General features: G+C 43.0%; 1 protein-coding gene across 1 annotated transcript in view; it reads left to right on the top strand.

Moving 5' to 3' along the window:
• Positions 1-3,630: 3,630 nt before the first annotated feature.
• The window catches only part of HEPHL1 (hephaestin like 1), a 33,445-nt gene continuing 16,069 nt past the window's right edge, over positions 3,631-21,006 (top strand). Inside the window, exons 1-8 of the mRNA XM_009470364.2 lie at positions 3,631-3,800; positions 13,097-13,341; positions 14,117-14,329; positions 16,150-16,329; positions 17,332-17,586; positions 18,624-18,792; positions 19,508-19,647; positions 19,818-19,949. Coding sequence (XP_009468639.2) covers positions 3,631-3,800; positions 13,097-13,341; positions 14,117-14,329; positions 16,150-16,329; positions 17,332-17,586; positions 18,624-18,792; positions 19,508-19,647; positions 19,818-19,949 — 1,504 coding nt within the window. The remainder of the gene's footprint in view (positions 3,801-13,096; positions 13,342-14,116; positions 14,330-16,149; positions 16,330-17,331; positions 17,587-18,623; positions 18,793-19,507; positions 19,648-19,817; positions 19,950-21,006) is intronic.

Here is a 21,006-nt window from a genome sequence, read left to right as displayed (position 1 = left end):
ACAGCTCCAGGTCTGGTGGCAATACCAGCTGAGGGTAGTCTTATGCTAGAAACAGGCAGACTAATTCCCCAACCTGGATTGCAATGCAGACACAAACCAACATAGCAGAGGGACCAGGAACAAGAGTGTACGAATGGGAACTCTACTGCTATCAAGAAGAAGCAGAGGGAACAGGGTAGTCAATCTGCTCGAACATCAGCTCATCATCTGCTCAATGGAGAATGCAAGCTGGGTCTCACTAGTAGGCAGGCTGAATACAGTGCTCATCTCTGAACTCATGTTGCCTAATTTCAAGGAACAGAGGTATAGTCAATGCAGAAGAGCAGCACATCCAGCATCTCTCTTCATTGACCTTATGGCCATCTCCAGGTTAACTTAGGTATTCTAGTTAATTCATTAACATTAGTTGGCACAAGTCTGGTTTGTATTGGATTAACTTAAGCTAATTATTGCAATCATTCCTGATGTACTTAAAAAGAAAGCTCCACTGGTGATGTTTCAGGGCTCATTCACAAACTGGTACTCAAGATGTTCATGCTTCAGACCTATGAAGATTATTCCTCATTACAAAACTTCGAAACCCAGCCATACACTAATTTTAGCCTTCAGAGGGACAGAACGTCTCAGAGGAACCAGTATCCAACCCTTTTGCTGAAAGGATTCTGAACAAAGGGACAAACTTAATCCCATTACCTCACTGCCGGAGGGGAGCTTCCCAGAAATTCCCCTGATGCAAGGGCAAAACAGCTGTTCTTTCATCTTTTTTCTGAGTCATGTCCACAGCACCTCTCCGGAATGTGAATGTGCCTGGTTTCATGATGTGACAAGGCAATTAAGTGTTAATATGTGGATGCAAAGGGTATACAAGTTGCCAGATCAAGTAAATGCTGAAGCCAAGCTAAGGCGTTTACCAGACTTGCAACACATTGCTGATATAGGGTGCTAATGTCCACACATTATTCCTGTTACACAAATAATTTTTAAGGTAAAGACAAAGAAATGAACTTTGTATTTGAATTTTGAATAGGTATTCTAGCAAGAAAGCAGCCAGGAGCCAATCCTGGGCACATGAGAAGCAATAGAAAAACTAGGACATAGCACTATTATTATGTAAATGACTGTAGTGCAGTCAGGTGCCAGCTCAGAACTGGACACTCCCCCTTGCTATTCCCCATTAGCTCAATGTACTTAAGTTATAGGAGTCCACATATATATAGAATTATGTTAAACAGACAACAGAATTCTTTAGTTACAAAAAAGCAAATAGACAGAAGGTCATAGCAAAACTGTACCTGGTCTTTAAATATGTCTAATACCATGCAAATGGCTGATTTAAGCAATTGATCTCTACACAATCTCATTCAAAGTGTGTGTTATCCTCTAAATAAACATATTTCCTATTCAAATGCAAATGCTCATATGTTATAAGAATGAATATTTGCATAACAGGCACCCAGTTCTGTAAACTCAGGTGCTTGAGTGGCAGGAGATGAAGCTCGTAGTTTGTTTTGGCTCAGGACAGCTGCTCTGGGCAAGGAAAGTATCCACTGCAGGAGGCTGCAGGCTCCCAGGCCCTGTGCGAAGATCACAGTGGCAATCTGCTAACGTGTTAAAAGGCCACCTTGGCCTTTTCACAGCTTCATAGCCCACCAGCTGGCCCGTTGGTCCCACCACAGTTGTATGTTTGATAGCTGTGCCACCGGCTGGCAAAGCCTCTGCCTGTCCTGCAGTCATTGTCTTTTCTTTTGCTTTCTAATTATGTCTTTTAGATTCACAGTGCTATTAGGCGGCATTGTTTGAGTAACTGAGTGGCACAACAAAGCGGTGGAAGAGGAAGATGATTTTTAACTATTGGTATTTTGGAAGAAAGGACATAGATTGACATGAGATGCCAAGAGGCTGGGCAGTGTGTGGTTTGCAGCAGAAGAATGAAGAGATGAGCGAGGTCTTCAAAGTTATCAAGAAGTCTGTGAGTGCCGCTTCTGAGGATCAGGATCTCCGTTTGTACACCACCTGTATTGTCCTATCACTTCTCCTTCTCGTTCATCAGTTAACTGATTTGAGAAAATGAACATCATCATGCATCAGAGAGCAGCTTACAGCAGAGGGACTCTTGCTTTTACAGCTATGTCAAGATGACTATTTGCAACTGTCTGACTGTCCTTACCCACGTATACTTGGCTTTCAGTCCTCGCAGCTAAAGAGATGCAATGAATAACCTAAAGAAAACGAAAGCTTCTTTAGCAAGATACTCTGTGTGTCTGTGTGCCTTGTGTCTGAATTTAGATGAGACTCACCACGGTCCAGGTGGCTGGAGGCTGGGGTGCTGTGAACCCTACCTGCTTTTTGAATTCTGCGTGTGACTTGAGAGCCGCCTCTACACCAGTGATGGCGAGAAGCGGTCAGCACAGCTGACTGCACGTGTAGCTGTCGCTGTCGCATGCCAGGGGGTGAACCTCATGCGGCTGCCGCATAAAAACATTCACGGCACTGAGCTAGGTTTTGACTGATGAAGTTAAACCTGTGGCTACCAAATTTATTTGAGAAGCCTCTTACACCCCTAGCCATGAGTAACCATTAGCTTCAACAGGAAGAGGTCAGATGGTTCTGGAGCTGAAAGGGGAATTTCACAACTGTTAAACCTGGCAATGAGTCTCAAGTCTAATGGTGTATTCCAGAATTGCAACTTTTTAATGTCTTTAGTCAGTTAAAAATGAGTAAGAGAGCAGTATGATTTTGCAGAGTGTCTTGCCACCTAGGGGATGTTACCTAAATGGTTTAGAATATCCTATCAATCCATACTTATACAGGTTTACACTTCGCTTTGCCAAGATGGTAACAGAGATGTTCTCTTAGAGGAAGTTAAGCTATAAAGTGAGGCACTGATTTTCTAGAGAGCTATGTGGGCATGTTAATTACCAGGTTTAATAAAAGGGTGATCTTTTTGTGTCTCAATTCTTAGGTGTCCAAATGGAAAGACTTTACAAGGGCTCTAATTTCCAGAAATGTTTGTAAAATGGGGCCTCATTTTGGGCACTCTAAAACTGCATATATTCAGATCACTTGCCATCTTAATAAACGGGTCAGAAAATTCTAGATATTGAAGAGGTACTGGAGAATTCTCTTTCTCTCTGATAATGCTGGATTGTAAACTGGTGTTATGCCATTGAAAAAACCCAACGAAGGGAGCAACATGCTAGCTTTAGAAATCTCAGACATGATAAAGGAGTAAAATTAAAAGTAAAAAAAAAGGGTTTTGACAGGGATGGCGAAAAGACCGACAAAAAGCTGCTCCAATATGCCATACCACCTAGTCTGGAAAAAGGAGGACAAAAAAGCATCCAAACTTCCAAAAGCCACCAACTGGCTCTAGCCTGGACAGGTAAGTGAGCAATTCATGCATTCACTGAAGGACTGGCAAAGATCCTGCCATGGCAGCAACCTCCTCCCTAGCCCTGCTCTGCATAACCAGGCTTTCTACCTATCCCAGTCCTACCTGCTGAAAAGGAGGAGCTTTGCTTTGTCCATTCCTTATTTATAACTTGTCGAGAGCTGGGAGGGAGGGGTGAGCTCTCTGTGGTGCATCCTGCTGCTGCCTGCCCGCTGCCAGACTCGCAATCACAACTACAAATGCCTCCCACGCAGAGTGGTGGCTGCCTTCGTGCTCTAGGGTTCCTCTGGCTGTTTGCAGTGGTAGAAGCAAAGACCAGAACCTATTACCTCGGGATTGTGGAAGAGAACTGGGACTATGCACCGTCTGGGAAGAACCTGATCACGGGACAAAACCTCTTAGAGGACAAGTAAGTCACTGGGGTCTCTGATAAATTGGAGATGTATTGACAGCTCCAAAGAAAATTGAGTAATGTGCTTAATGTTGCTGTAAATGTCTTAAGATGGCCTTTTTCTTGTTTTTCTTCCAGTGATGTTGTCATAGGCAGGATTTCAGCTTCAAGGCAAGAGTAGACTTTGGTTGACTTCTCTTCCATTGTGGTTGATTAAGCAACGTGATAGTTAGTGTGTATTTGAAGGTGATGTTAAGGAACTGGTATTTCTCAAAAAGTGTCAGGTAGTGGGTTCAAAATCCCCTGTGTGTGTTTCATGGAGATGCAGGTATTTCTGTGACTTGTTGTCCAAAGGCAAATGGCAACTTCGCCATAATCAAGCACAGCTCTTTGCAATAAGACGTAGAACTCTCTTTAACTGGCAAAAGATTGTAAGTTTTTTCCCTGTGAGATGATAAAAGTTGGGGGGCTTGGTACGACATTGCAGAATTCAGATGTGTATAGTACCTACGAATGAGATATAAGTAGATGGTCCATATATCCCTGCAATGTATGCAACTGTGGAGACCTACATTTAGGAAATCTATTTAGATAAGTGCTTAAATATAAAATGTCAAATGGTCACACTGAAGTCCCAGTGATTATCCGTGCTGAAACTGGAGTGTGTAGGTAAGCCTTGTAATGAATTGTGCCTCAGCCAGTGGAAAACAGGCATCCGTTCTCATGCCCGCACGGCTGGGGTTGCCTGCGTGTCCCTCCCACACCAGGAGAGCTGGCCTGGACTTTGGATGGGGATGGCACAGACCCTTGGTGCCTCTCTACAGCATGGGCTTCAAACATGTGTGGGAATATTTTTAAGATTTTATTGATATCTTTGACACCCTAGAGATAGTTTGGGGGTCCTTCCTCTGAGTCTAGGCTTGGGGTTGGGGTGGGAGCTGTGAGCTAGTGAGGAGGTCCTGGTGTCCATAGCAGGTCTGGGGGCACACTGGGAGCTGGGTGCTGTGTCCCAGGAGTTAGAAATGGAAATGTCCTTTCTGCCTTTTCAGGAAATCCCAAGCAATGCCGGACTTTTCTCTAGTGGCCAGTAATTTCAGAATCACTCTCAGTTGGATTTCATAAAGGAAATTATTTTGCCACAAGCAGGAGGCAAGAAGGAGTTTTATTTTTCAACACAAATTTATGCTTATGCTCTCAACAACTAGAGGTCCCAGATAGCATCCAAGTCAATAGGTGTTACCTTTATGGGTAGAATTTGTTTGTTCCCAGCTCATGAAAACAAGCTTTGCTGGAAAGGTTATTCTTCAGTTGTGTTAAACACTTGAATTTCTCACTTCCCTACCCTTTTTAGCAGAGTATAACTTTCTCCACTCCCTAAACTGGAAGACCTCTCACAAAAATAGTTCAGCTTTAAATGAAGGGCAGCTATTTGTAAAATCACTCCAATACCATAGAGAGATTGGAATCTGTTCTGTAAATTGTACTTTCAAGGCTGTCTGCGCTTTGTGCTCCCTGAACATCAAGTGGCACGTTTACTTTAAAGTCCGTGACATAAATGCGATGCCTTTTACATGGCATGACAGGGAGGGAAGATAGCTTATGTCTTCAGTCATTGCTGTAATGTAATAATTACAGAATGTTAATTCCAAAGGGTTTACACACAGAGGATTTTAATGTAGACTATACATTCAAAGCTAGCGAGCTGTTTGCAATGAACTCCCTCCGTGCAGAATAATAAAGTGATTCTTGTAACTAGTTTACTCCATTTCCAAACTAAATAGTGAACCACTAATAGCTATTTTGACTATTTAGCTCTTTAGGATAACCTCTAATGTAAATTTAAAGCAGTATATTAATGGGTTACTTTTCAGCTAATTAATTGGTTCCTATGGATATTATTAAAAAAGCCGTTCCATCAACAAAGTTCAAGGATCAGTTCCTAGGTAGGGACAGGAATGTGTTTTGAGCCAGCTGTGTTCTGCAAGCAGCAACGCTCAGGCTCACTGAGCCTAGCACTTCTCACCTTGTGATGCATCGCCACAGCATCCATCCGATGGGGCACTATCCCAGTTTTATTGATAAGGAAGTGAAGATAAGGAGGTTGCAGACAAGCTGATTATCTTTAAAAGAGTTGGTGCATACACATAAAGGAATGTTCCCTTTGATTCCAGCTAGCCCACAGAGATACAATCAAAACCACTTATTCTTCACTACTTAATAAAAATGCTGAATTAGCAAATGTGTAATGGGAAGTGTTACATTACCTGGATCAGATAGTGAGATTCAAGAGATTATTTTCAATGTTGCTGTGCCAAAGTCAATAATACCTTCCTCAGCCTTTAGTTTTTAGCAGTAAAGAGGAGAAAGGAGATTTTGGTAGCTGAGGCATGGGGCTGGAAATCAGGTGAGTTGGTTCTGGCACCAGGCACGGCTACGCTGCTCAGTTCCCGCTGTGCTGGTGCTGAGTGAGCTGCCTCCCGAGCCAGGAGCCGTAGAGCTACATCAGCACCTCCCTGGGTGTGAGCTGAAAAGACTGCCTCTCCTCAAAGCTGATTAACCCAAACGCAGCCCTGTGTTAACGTAACTATTCTGTTTGGATGCTAATTTTTATTATGCCTTGTGTTGCTGCAGTGCTCAAGGGCTAGCCTGTTGCTTGCACAGAGCAAGTATCTTGCTGTTCATCAGTGCTTCTTATGTAAAGAGAGTAATAAGGCTGTTTGCCTCTGCCATCTGTCTTGTCTACTTGAAGCCTCAAGCTGTTCCACTAATTCTCATAATTTGGAGTGTTATGAATGAAACCAAGTCATTTCACTCTCGGTTCTCCCTTTGAAAATTAAGCTGACATTTTCTGAAGCACACAGGACTTTGGAAATCACAGATCCAAATTATGACCACTGAGTATAGGTGAGCTGGGAAGGTGTTCAGCATCCCCTCCCACCTGATATAACTGGTGGAAGAGTTGACATCATTAAACCATGGTGGACTGGACACACAGGGTGCAAGGTGCTGTCAGTGCTGCCTGGGCATGTTGCAGATCCCATTAGAGATTTTGTCGGTTAGGGCATGAATATTGCTGCAGTAGGAGGGTGAGCTCAGACATTGCGTGCTCCCTTTAATGGTCACATAGGCAACGGCCTTTCAAGAGAAAAATACACCTAGGTGTTGTGGCTTGACATACATCAGTCTTTCCCTCCCTATTGTGTCTCAGCCCTCAGGATCAGAGTTTGGATGATAATCCCTTTAAATTAATTTTGTACTAGTTTATATGATGGACACTTAAATTTTGCTCTGCTGGTGGTAGATGTTAAGTTTTGCCTACTCATCCCTTCTCTTTAGGCCACCAATCCTACATTTATCTGGGCCAAGTCTTGCACCCACCAACACTAACGGGTGTTTTTTGTTACCACAGCATCAAACACAGTTTGTGCAACTTGCCTATGAGGAGATCCCACCCAGATAAATGACAGCAAAACTGTCGTCACAGATGCTAAACTAATGGCTGACTCATCATGTGGCCAAATGACCCAATTGCGTCAGCGGAGATGATCATTGTGGGAAGGGTCAACATCAAAAGGGCATTCGAGGTGAAATCCTGGCTCTAATGAAGCCTGAGAGGAGTTTTTGTTATTGACTTCAGGGGAAGCAGAAGTTTATTCTAAGAGAGAAACCATTATAGCCACACTTAACCTCAGAGCTTTATCTCAGATTTTATGTGTTTGATTGACCTCCTCCGTGGCTTGTGTGGGTCAGAAAAGGCCTAAAACATCCTTTAAGGACATTGTGTCTCTCTCTTTTGAGGGCACACGACTTATTTTGTTGTTTGATGCTTTCTGGTCAGGGTACCATCTACAAATGTGAGCTGGCACCACTGGTCCCCTCCACTGGCCATCCCTCCAGCACAGACATTGCATTGGCCTTAGCACAGGAGTCACCGTTTGGCAGAGGGTTATGCTGAACAGGTTACATGACCCAGGGGTTAAAATGACTGGGGCAGCCTGGAGCCATGGGCACTGTGCTGACTTACTCCAGCCACAGGAAAAATGGGGAACTCTGAGAAAAAAAACCTGTTATAAATGCAGCCATAGAGTATTTGAAGAGGGTGGAGAGTAAGGAAGGTCTCACCACCAACAGATTTTAGGGAACAAACCCATAAAGATAGTTGTTTAAATGGTTGCCAGTGTAAAATCTATGGGACTTCAGTGGAACAATGGTAATAAAAGAAAGTTTGCATTTGCCTACAGTTGCACCCAGGAGTGTACAGTGGCTATCATCGGGCATATTAACCACAGAAGAAAGTCTGGGACTCCACATCTGGTAGTTATTCGAAGTGCTGATTTTTCAGTGGTGATTACAGCAGCAAACAAATGCAGCAGGCTTCGAAATTGTATCAGCAAGGGATCTGGCTCCAGTCTACTGAGGAGCTGTTTGTTTGGCTACGTGACATGTAGCTCTTTCTGTTTCTTACTGTACACTGAAAAAAATAACCTCTGTTAGGTTGTAGCTCTGTTTCTTAAGATCAAAGGTAACATAAACATGGCAAAAATGTTGGCAAAATACTTTTTCTGTATGATAAAAGAAATCAGTGTAGAAATTACGCTTAACTCATGGTCCTACCCTGAGATGGCAGATTATCTGCATGTCTAGTCTTGATTTGAAGTAGAATCTACATGACACTCTTCTTTTACTCTTTCTCTCATTTAGAAGAGTCATAGTGCTCATCATTGCAGGGAGACGGATGTCTTATGTTAACACTTATTTTAAGGAATTAGAGTTAATTCTTGTTGTGGTTTAACCTCAGCCAGCAACTAAGCATCACACAGCTGCCCGCTCACTCTCCCCCTCCTGATGGGATGAGGGAGAGAATTGGAAGGGCAAAAGTAAGAAAACTTGTGGGCTGAGATAAGAACAGTTTAATAATCAAAATAAAATAAAATAAAATAAAATAAAATAAAATAAAATAAAATAAAATAAAATAAAATAATAACAATGATAAAAAAATGTAATAAAAAGGAAAACAACAACAACAAAGAGAGGAACAAAACCCAGGAAAAACAAAAGCTGCAACCGCTCACCACCTGCCAACCAACACCAAGCCCGTCCCCGAGCAGTGATCGATACCGCCCAGCCAGCTCCCCCCAGTTTATATACTGGGCATGACGTCATATGGTATGGAACAGCCCTGTGGCCAATCTGGGCCAGCTGTCCTGGCTGCGCCCCCTCCCAGCTTCTTGTGCACTTGGCAGAGCATGGGAAGCTGGAAAGTCCTTGACCAGTGTAAGCACTACTGAGCAACAACTAAACCATCAGTCTGTTATCAACATTATTCTCATCCTAAATCCAAAACACAGCACTACAGCAGCTACTAGGAAGAAAATTAACTCTATCATCCCAGCCAAAACCAGGACAATTCTCTATTAATAACTCCCTGTCCCACTCATGTGCGTTGCCAACTTTTCTTGGAGCTTAAGAACTGTTGAGAGTGGTCAACTGGCAAAACGAAACCAGGCACAGAAATAAAGGCAGGATTTTCATGGTTTTCTTAGTCTGAACAAGATTTTTTATGCCCTGATTCACAAGCCTGCCAACATCTATATGTAACCTCAAGACTGGCCTGAATGGAGGAGGTGAAGGAGGGAATTTAGGAAGCTTGCATGGGTACAGCTCCAGAGGATGGAGTATTCCCCTTTCCTGGAAGAAGTGGGACTGGCTGACCATCACAACTTTCTGCACATGAAGTGCAGGCTGACAACTGAGTTGGAGGGACACAGTAAAAATTTAGAAGAGCAGCTCTTACATCTGCAGATATAAGACCAGAAAGATGGAAGAGGATCAGGTAGCAATATCACAAAGTCACCAGGAGGACGAAGCAGTTTGAAGTGAGCAGGGGAGTATGAAGAAGGAGGGAGAAGGTTTGTCTTCTTGTGACAAGAGAAGAATGACAGACAGGAGACATTCTGGCAGGTGTGCCCAGTAGAATAGGCACACTGTGACCACTGGAAGAAAGAGCCAAAGGCAGATTCAGAGAATTGGGTGTGTTTAACCATTACAGCATTTGGAGAAGCCACTGCTGCAATAACACCCATGTATCCTTTCTATGAGCTTCCTATGGCTGATACCATTAGCTCCAGCGTGGGCAGTCTTTCTGCAAAGGACTTTAAGCACTGTAATGTGCAGCACAGCAACACTTGTAAAGAGGCAAAGAGCTACCAGCTACTTGCAAGGCTGAGGTGGGCACCCAAAAGTCCTCCTGGAGGAAATGGGGCAGCCTGGCACCTTGATCGGGACTCACAACAACCAGTGTGCTCTGTTCTTGGGTCAACCAAAAGGCCAACCAAAAGGATGTGCTGAAAATACATGTGTCTGTACAGGTAGAAGAATGGTGCTCTGCCCCTCCCAAACAGAAGAAGGAGTAAGGCTGAAGTGTCTGCACTCCAAGAAACTCCCCACCATCAGGCCATTCTGGGTAGGAAACTCTTCTGCCCTTTGGAGAGTGTGGATCTAGAAGGAAAGGAAGCTGTGAAAGAGCCTGAGCCTGTAACGCAACAGCAAGGGCATCAGTGGCATGCAGGATTTGTCTTCCAGAGTTGATTGGTTGTTTTCTTTTGGATGATGATTAAACAAAACCCATAATTAACCAGGGCCAAGAGTCCAGGTTGCTCCTTTCATGCTGTGATCCCTTTCTTGCTCCATGACTCTTGCATTGCTTGATGCCCTGCATGGAAGAGAACCACCTGCATTGTGACTGGCTGCAGCTGATACCCATTGCACTGACAGTGGGCTCTGAACAGGTGAAGGATTCGAATGGGCCTTCTTTCAGAAAGCTGGCACTAAAAAGACTTATTTTCCTGACTCCTAGATGGCTTTAAGTAGGAGACAGGCACAGATCTAGCCAACAGAGATGCTACAGAATAGCTTTAGGCACTGAGGAAGTGCCTAAACCTACAGGGTTTTCTGAGGGTGATTTCTTGAACCTCAATATCTAACTGGATTTTGGGATCCCTGATCTATGCATTTAAAGGAGTTAGGCTCATATCAAGTATTTGACAAAGCCTGATCAAGAAGTGCGTTTTTGTGGAGTACAGTTCTCCTTCTGCAGGAGAGACAGTATATCGCAGGGGTGTGGAGTTATACGAGAGTGTGCAATGTTGTCTGTTTAGAAAGCCAAGGACATGAGGGCACTGTCATCATGGGGAAAGCACGGTGCCACTGCAGCACTTCCCTTAAAATATTTAGTGGCTGATGAAAATGGAAAAAATTCTGCTGAACAATATCTCCTGAAAATAAGTACTTTCTGAAAAAAATCTATTTGATTTTTTTCTAGAGAAAATTTCTTATAAACCATATTCTGAATCAATTTATAATTCGAAGTAGGACATAGCCACATGAATACATTGCCATGAGGTAAGGAAGCATGTGCATTTACACTGCACTACTACTGACACCACCTACTACTCTGTGGTAAGGGCTCTTGTAGCAGCTCTTCCCTCCAGGCAGCGGAAGGTATCTTCTCCTCAGTGAGCGTGGTGTGACTTGCCAGGTCTTGCTGTGCACACAGTTACTGCAGATCTGCTAATTCACTGAAAATCCAGACTTCTTGGCAACTCGTTCCTTAACCATGCTTTTGGGGTGTATTTATCTGACATACGCTATTCTGTGAAGAAGCAGACTGAGAAGCTTCTGTCCTTCTCCCTCCATCCCAGCCAACTGTTTCTGCCACAGCAGATCATTGGCAACATTTTCATTTGTGCCAAAATAGCTCTCGGCTTGTTATAAAGCACAATTTTCAAATGAAACAGCATTCTTTTTGGAGGCTTTTATATCTGGATCACTTCAGGGGTCTGGTTCAGACAGTGGCCACGGAGGTGTAATGACCACAGATGGGGGATGTTGTGAGTTATGGTGTCAAGCAGAGATGGCTTGAAAAGGGAAAGCAGTGGATCTTATGGTGAAGAAATTATAGCAAATCATACCTTTCAACTCATATGACATCCAACACTTAGGTTGCTGGCACTGCACAAAAGCACCTAAACAAAATGGGTTCAAGCAGGTGAGCTGGCCAGTCACAAAAACTCTCCATAAATATGAAATTGCTGTATTTCTGCCAGTGAGACTTCAGGAAAATTTAGCTCAGCTTTTTTATGAGTTTGTTAGGAATTGTGAAAGTTCAAACAATCTTCAGGGGATGCCAACACTCATGGATCAGTCAACTATGGTGAAACTGGTCATACAGTGCAATGCTGGTTGTGTAGCAAAGGGGTTCATTTCTACCCTCTTTGTGTGGGATATTTAGGGATGAAGAATGTGTATCATACTTGTCAGCTGTAACCTGGAGAGAGGTAAAAAAAGATTTTTCTATCATAACAGAAAGGATGAACATAGCTTGCCAGTATGATGTTATAGTTAAGAGGGCAAAACTAATTTCCAGTTGTGTAAGAAATATTGATTGGGAGCACCTCTGGCCTTAGCTGGAATATTACTGGCCTATTCTGTTAAATTCTTGTGTTCAGACTTCAAAAGAGATAGAGAAATATTGGAAGGCTTTCAGAAAAGAGCTTCGGGAAAGATTTGTGGCATAAAGAATGTCAGTGTACTTGGTTTGTCCAGAAGAAGGGTAGGAGGCAATTTAGTCAAGCAATGCAAGTGCCTGCATAGAAAAGAAACTCTTGATGGTATGTGGCTTCTTTGATCTGAGAGAGGGCTTGATGGGAACCAGTGGTTGGAGTGTGGAGCTAGATGATATTATACTACAAATGCAATTCAGGATTCGAAGGGAGCAGGTATTTAATAGCTATGATATGTCAACCACTGACCATATGGTGGGTTCTCCATCACTTGAAGTTGCTATAAACATAGACTCTGGAATGTAGAAATGATGCATTTCATGCAAAAAATATTTCATGCTGTTCTTCTGAGGTGTCAAACTAGTTGATTAGAATTGCTTTTGTTGGCTTTTGAAAAAACTTAATTTGGCTTTCTTTTCCTTCTGAACAGTCATGCTTTCAGATGTGAGGTTTCAAACCTTCAAAAGAGGGAGAAGCTGCTAAAACTGTACAGAAAGGCCTGAGTAGCTGGTCCTCAAGTGAAGACTTGTAGTAACTGTACTAAAGACCAGACCTGCAAGTAGGATGACTGCTGCTGTACAGAAAGGGGCTTGGACCCTGCTAGCACTGTCCAGGTTTACTCCTCAGCTTTTATTCCACCAGCTATGGGATATGTCCCAGGGAACTATTTATCTGCGCTGCAAGCACCAGTTATTTGATCAACTCTTAAAGGAGTTTTTTTGTCTCTAAATTATTTTCCCTTCCCAACACTAGGTTTGCAAGTGTGTATGCGACAAGAGGAGCCAACCGGATAGGACGTGTGTACAAAAAGGCTATTTTTAGGCAATTCACAGATGACACTTACTCCCGGGAGATCCCTAAAGCAGCCTGGCTGGGCTTCCTTGGGCCAGTCCTGAAGGCAGAAGAAGAGGATGTCTTTATCATCCATCTAAAAAACTTTGCTTCCCGCCCATACTCTGTGCATCCGCATGGGGTCTTCTATGACAAGGACTCTGAAGGTAAAAGCTGGTTTGCCTTTTCCTCTCCTTTTCCCCTGGAGTAGCTAATATGACGGCTAAAAGTTTGTCCAAGTATTTATTGTTCTGGCCATTGACATCAGAGGACTTTAGATCATCCTCTCATAAACTCAGTAATTGCAGCTGATGACTAAAAACAGGAACAGCCTCGTCTCTTAAAACTTTTTGCCACAGACCTTCCACGCCTGGGATAAATCCAGTATGAAACAGGTTAGGTGGGTCTTTTTTCCTGAATTATTTTCCTGAATTATAAGTCATCGAAGCATCTTCCCTCCTTCCTTCTACTTCTAGCCTGTTTGAATGGATGGTGTTCTTGTAAGTAAATGTTTTCCTCTCTATAGGGCTATAACAGGAATGATTACTTTTTCAGAATCCCAAACCTATGCATGTGTGTTTTGGTTAGAGGACTGTATGGATTTGCCTACATTCATTACTCTCATCAGTTTTCTGCGAGAAGACACACGTTAGCTGACAAAATGTGTAGGTGACTGGTGACAGTAAAGAGCCAAGGAAAATTAGAGCCTGTCAATGCATTTTTAAAGCTTCATCTACTAATAAAGAACGTATTTTAACTCACAGCATTTTTTTCACAGTTTTGCCAGAACTTCTGAATTTTTTCAATTTCTCAGTGATTCTGTGTTTGTGAGTGTGGTTATTATTTTATAAATCCATGATAAAACAGGACAAATTACACATTTATTTAAAGAAAAGAGTTAAGGGGGGACTAAAAGCTTCTTTTCTCTTTTTAACATATTAGGAGCACTTTACCCTGATGGAACTGGCGGTAAAAGCAAAGAGGATGACTTTGTTGTTCCTGGTGGAAATTACACGTACACATGGCCAGTAAGGAAAGATTATTCCCCAACTTTGGCAGACTCAAACTGCTTGACTTGGATTTACCATTCTCACATTGACACACCAAGAGATATTGCATCTGGTTTAATTGGGCCACTGCTGGTTTGTAAAAAAGGTACTGAGCTAGAAACACTGATAAAGCAAGCCCCTCTGCCAAGCTTGGCATCTTAACCGTCATTTTTGCTTACAGGTATAAACATGATGGTCTAGAGTCTATCCCTACATAGCCCATAAAAAGGGGCAAGGAATAGCTGGGCCATTCCAGGAGCATCCCAGGGTAGGTATTGTAGCTCTGGGACAACCCCCTTCCTGCTCCCCTTTGGCTTCACGAGAGATTTGCCTCGGCTGGTGGAGGGACTGCAGCATGCTCTGTGGCCAGCCGGTCATGGCCGAGACCAAAAATAAGTTTTCCCAAACTAGGATCATTTCAGGATGAGCAAAGGACTCGTTGCCCAGGAAATGAAATTAGGGCTGGGTGGGTGACTTCAGCACTGCCATTTACATATTTGAAACCCCAATGATCTTTGTCATTTTTTCCCCATATGGATTATATATTTATTTTTGCTCACAAGTTGTATATCACAACCATATGGGAATGTACGCTGAGCGGCTGAGGGGACAGCCTGTCCCATGTACTTCATAGTCTGCTAATTTTGTACGGGAGCCATCAAGGACCATGTACCAGCCCTCTCCCCTCTATCAGCTGAGCCATCACCCCCTCTCCCCCTAAGACACATACAGCTCTGCCACCTCTTCCCAGTACCTCCTGCAGTACAAAACCAGCCCTGATTTTATATACAGAACATACAAGTGAAGCAGTTTTATATATGAAGAAGATAAAGACTTCAATGTGAAAAGGACAGACCTGGTCTCCAGCTTAACTCACACAATTAAAATGTCTCAGACTTTTATTCTCTCGGAGAGCCTTTGAAATCTGCAGAACTACTTGCATATGTGGAACTAAGCTGATAACTATGGGATAATACATGAAGCTAGGAGATAGCACATGCAAAACAATCCTAGCCTGAGAGGCCAGGTTATCTGCGGGTTCGGTCTTGAATTCATCAAGGTGGATATCTGCATGATGCTACTGCTGTAGTCCTCTGTCCAACAGTGGTGGGTTGCTCCTTACAGGACTGACAGCAAGGCTCTGGGGCTCCCTCCCGTAGCATACAGGGGAAGCAAAAGTTTTCATGGGTTCAGAAGGAGATGGGACAATTAGATGAAGTCTAAACCTGCCAACAGTTAATAATAGACTACTTAATATTGCCACTCCTATAGTCTCAGGTTCTTCCCTAAATGGTCACTCAGATAATGATACTGAACTTAACCTGAATAGATTATATTCATCCTGCCTTCAGCCTTTTAAAATTTAATTTTAAATAGATAATTGTCAAGGCTTCCTCATTAGTCTGTGGAGAGTGAGCCACATTTAGACGGCCATTCTGAGGGTATGGTTCACCAGTCGCTTCACTGCAACAGAAATGCAGGCTACCACTTGCTGCTCCTTAATTCCTGGTAAAAAAAAAGAAGTCACTGGTTTCTGACTGGATCAAGCCCATGACCTGGCTCACTGTGTAGGCACACAGATGCTAACACTGACTAAAAGGCAGGTTGAGTGCAGTGGGCCAAAGACGGGGAAAATGGGACCGCAGATACTGGCAGGTACTTGTGCTTATGTCAAATCAAAGAGATCCTGAAATACCAGCTTGACTTAGACGAGATGAACTGCCTTCTGGAGGCACTTGTCCATTCAAAGGCTGTTGGAGGAGGGTCAAGATGTCTTAGAAGAGCAAAACTGGGTGAGATTCATCCTGCCCTATAGATCACGGGCAGAGCGTTTTATTTCCTTGAGTGCTCCAAAGTTATTGTCACTTTTAAATTCAATCCCCTCCAAGGCTTTTTTTATCACTTTCCTTTTCGTTTGCAATTTAGGAACTGCAGATGAGACCTCAATAGAAGGGACTGGTGCTGCTAATGCTTTTGCCCTGATGTTTAGCATTGTAGATGAAAACTTCAGCTGGTACCTTGACGAGAATATAAATACCTTCTGCTTAGAACCAGCCACAGTTGACAAAGAGGATGAAGGTTTCCAGACCAGCAACCGAATGCATGGTGAGCAGGACTCTTGAGCAAATGGTGACCTACAGAGGTAGCCAGGATTTTTTCATTTCAGTAGGACTTTCTGTCCCTTGTGATGTCTCTCCTTTATCTGTGTCAGCAAGGAATGGGTCAGGATGTTGAAGAACTGTGTTGATAAAAAGCCTCTCCCTAAACACAGCACAACACGGTGGTTTGCAGAAAGGAGATTTAGCTTTCATGCCCAGCTCTGCCACTTGTTTAGCATTTTATCTTAGGCAACAGATTTAAGCCATCTGGTGACTGTTTGACCAGCTGTGAAAAGAGAAAAGCAAGCTGCAGAGCACTTTGAGATGTGTGTATTGGAAGAGTCCAGCATTTCTCAAAGGGCCTTGTGAATAGTGAGCTGGCTGGTGCAGCCACTCCTGCCCTTCGGAGATCCATTGGCCAATAGTAGTTTGTGCCATTTGGAGGTCTGGTGTAAGAAGTTAAATCCAGATATTTCTCTGTATTTTGGTTGTTCCATGGAGCCTAGGAGCTAAAATATTTTGCAAAATATGAGTCTCATTCTCCTAGTGTCATTGTCAGGTGTGGAAGCTGAGGAAGAGAGAGCTGACTAGTCTGATTTGACTGATATCATAATTTTCAAATCTAAATTGCTTAAGCCTGACATATAATGGTATATTTATGACTCAGAATAAGAGGAAATAGATTTCAGACATGCAAAATAGCTGCAGAACAAGTTAACTTCATTATCAGGCCTTTTTGGTGATGACTTGGCCTTTGCAACATCTTGATATCACCCAGGAAGTTTTCCACAGACCCAACCAGAGAATTTGGGCCATTTGATCATCTGGAGCTATAAGCTGTATGTTCAAAATGTTACTCTTCATCAAGGAGCCTGTGAGGGCCTTATTCAGTGTGGACATTCAGACAGTTTCTTTTGTGGGCCAGGAGAGAATCATCCTTAGAAATGGGGTCAAAGGCACTTGGCACTTCTCCTTCACCTCTCATAAAGTCTCATACTTTTGTTTTTAGCTATTAACGGTTATATTTATGGCAATCTCCCCGGCTTGGAGATGTGTGCTGACACTTCCATGTCCTGGCACTTGTTTGGCATGGGAAGTGAGATAGATATCCACGCTGCATATTTCTACGGCCACACGTTCACTACCAGAGACCAGAGGGCAGATGTCGTCGGTCTGTTCCCAGCAACGTTCATCACAGCAGAGATGACTCCCGGGAACCCCGGGAGGTGGCTGATAACGTGCCAGGTTAATGAGCACTTACGAGGTATGCTGCTATAGATCTCCCTGATCCTTTCAGAAGTTCCAGCCTCTGTTATGCTTGGAAAAGAAAACAGAGAGATGTTTCCAGGGGAAGCAGAATTTTACACTTTTTTTGTGGCTAACTGAACACCTTGGAACTATTTCACCAGATAAACATCATGAATATGAGTTTAGTCACCAGTAGAAACATGTTGGGCCAAATCTTCAGCTAGTACAAATGACTTAGCTGTGTAATTCATATGAGGAAGGCTTGCTAGACCCAGCGCTGACACCACGCTTTCTATGTAAACTGGAGATTTTGATGAGCAATGAGAGGAGCCTTCATCATCACTTTTTGTTGTAGATAAGTACTTACACATAAGGAAAAATCGTGCCAGCTGAACACTTCATAGCTTTTTCCTTTACAGAAATGAAACAAAAATTGGCAGTGTTTTCAGAAACCTTTATGTGAAGGAATTTGATGGTGATGTTGTGATATTTGTGTCATGCGAGAGCCTGAAGGCACATATCATAAACTAGGACTCATGACAGCAGGCAATGTATAATTATCATATCAGAGATGAGTTGGGAGAATTTTTACTTTTAAGAACTTGCACACTGATTTCAGTGGGATTTGCATCAGGCAAAACAGACTTGATTCTGGCAAACAACAAATATCTTTAGTATGGTAATAACCAGCCTCTCTATTTCAATGAAAGTCAAGGGGAGATGATGCCATTTTGCACACTTCAGGAGGCAATCTGACCTCCAAAATCATTCTACCATCCTTACCCAGGTTAAGGAATTGAGTAAAAACCCCCATTAAAGAGCATCATTGATGTCAGTGGGTTTCACCGGTGGCATAAAGTACCACCTTGCAAGAGAAGGGTGCTAGCATCTGGCTCAGTGTCAGCAGAGGAAGTCTTTAAAAATAGAAATTTACCCTAGTAATTGTTTCCAATCCATGTAGCTCCTAGAGAGTTTTGAATGTGCATTTGTATTCATGAGATTGCTGACTCTGCAGCTGGCCAAGGGCTGTCTCCAGACTCTTTCTTCTCCCAGGTGGCATGGAGGCACTGTATGATGTTCAGATCTGCCAAAAAAACCTGTCTCGGCCTTCACCACTCAGTCACAAGAGAAGATATTATATCGCTGCTGAAGAAGTGCTCTGGAATTATGGACCTGACGGTTATGATAAATTCACTGGGCAGGGTTTAAATGCCACTGGCAGGTAAGCTTTCTTGTCTGCTCCTGTTGTGCTTTAATTTCAGGAGTCTGTGTGAGACTTCCTCAGTGATTCACCAGGGCTAGGTCCTGCACTGTTATTAATTTTAATTGAAAGGGGCAGGGATTTAAACAACCTTGTCAGGAAGTTAGATTTGTAACTGCGATGCTCAGAGTTGCCTTCTGGAAGCACTTATCTTGCTCCATTAAATCCATGGAGAAAGTGAGCCCTGGTGAGGTATGCAAAGTTCAACAGAGTTAATGACCCTACGCCGAGACTCCTCAGGCAACTTTCACACTTACAATCGGTGCATCTCAGAGGTGCCATAATGGTAGATTTTTTCCCCCTGTTGTTACTGATGAAGATGAGTTGTATTACAGTATCTCCTAGGAAAGCTAACCAGGATTAGAGACACATTGTGCACAGGTAATGGCACAGGTCTTGCCCTAAGGTAGTTAGAGATAAGTTAATATAGATGTCTCCCGAAGTAAATTGGGGTTAAACACATGAAAGTCTAATGCACAATGAATGCCCATTTATTAACTAATTTATAACTGTAATTTAGACCAGCAATGTCTCCCTTTGTCTGCTAGAAAAGTGTATGCAAGCTAGTATCTTGGGGGGTCATTTCTCCTGTGTCTGGAGTAATGACTTTTTCCGAAATGCAGGGTCCTGCCTGAACGTCCAATTATTTAACCAGTCCGATTTGTTAATTCCACAGTGAATCTGCAATATATTTCACACAAGGGACTGACAGAATAGGAGGGCAATACTGGAAAGTTCGTTATGTGGAATATACTGACGCAACGTTCAGTGAGAAGAAGATTTGGCCAGAGAACATGAAGCACCTGGGAATACTTGGTACAGTGACTATTTTCCCCTCCTGTCATTACATTAGGTTTGAATGCGGATCCACTTGGATCCAGAGGGGAATTTTGTGCATGCAGCTGCCAGTCAGTCCTCTCTTGTTTAGATAGAAATATGTTAGAGGGTAGTTGTTCTAATACCTTCCCTCACTCTCTTTTTTTAAGGCCCCGTTATAAAAGCTGAAGTGGGAGATACAGTGCTAGTTACTTTTGCCAACAAAGCCAAAAGAAGCTATAGCATTATGGCCCATGGCGTAAGCTTCAGCAAGCTGTCGGAAGGTGCTCCCTACTTAGATGGTAAGTTTTGACTGTATTGCTGTATCGTCACACCCAGAATACCTGAGTCTAAAGATCTTCTGTGGCTCTGCAGGTTTGCTCTTTTTGTGGATGCTAAGGCACATGGAGGGATGATTCAATTAGTTTGTATCTATCTACCCTACATGTCATAATCCATGGGACTCCCCAGACTGCCAATGTGCTGGTTCTTCCCCTTGGACATGAGCCAGACAAGGCGTCTAAAACTAGCTGAGGTCCATGTTGAGCAAAAGTCACAAGCACAACCCAATTTATATTAGTTCTAATCTAATATCGCTCAACTGCAGTCAGTGGATCTCCTCTGGACATGCTCCAGAATTATGAAGCTTAGGATCTGGCATGATGCATCTGCTGAGTCTTTGGATATAGCTATCCACATGATCTGGGTTGCTTCATTCCTGATTCTCTAATCCAGGTCGGGCATTGCCCTTGCTTCACTGTCAGGATAGTCAGTGTCGGAGGCAGCTTTTATCTGATTGACCTGGAATGTGAAGCAGCGATAATCCTTATTAATCCTCATAAATATGTAAATGCTGAAATGGAGCATTTACCAAAGGCTTCCTCTCATTTTGTGCAAGGACAGGATCTTTATCACCTAAGTTTAATCATTAAACGTTAAATGTCTTGTTTAATTGGTAGGCACCTTTTTCAGCCAGTGACAAGAAACAAGCCCTTCAGAGGGTGAGAAGTCCCATTTACTTTGAACACCTATTTTAGGAGACGGTACGTCACCCTCTGGAGACATGTTTCTGTCTCCATCAACTACAGAAGAAGCCTAGATTTTGGGTTAGGGACTAAGCTTTAGATAGCTCAAGTAAGGTAAGCTGAATCCCATCCACAGTGTCTACAGAGATAATATTATGGTCTCTGAAAAAGTTTTTGCTGCATTTGCAGCACTGAAAAGAAAGCTAGGTTTCTTGTTGTCTAAATTGCTTTGTTTCCACTACAAGACATCAGAGAGAAACTCATGGGACATAATCCCTCTTTTGAGAACTGTGCCAAGAGAATTAGGTCAACATGTAAAACTCATCATACAATA

Source organism: Nipponia nippon, unplaced genomic scaffold, assembly GCF_047370975.1.
Source record: "Nipponia nippon isolate SJK-2023a ecotype South Korea unplaced genomic scaffold, ASM4737097v1 scaffold_2, whole genome shotgun sequence".
Taxonomy (NCBI): domain Eukaryota; kingdom Metazoa; phylum Chordata; class Aves; order Pelecaniformes; family Threskiornithidae; genus Nipponia; species Nipponia nippon.
This window is presented reverse-complemented; position numbering and strand designations above follow the sequence as displayed.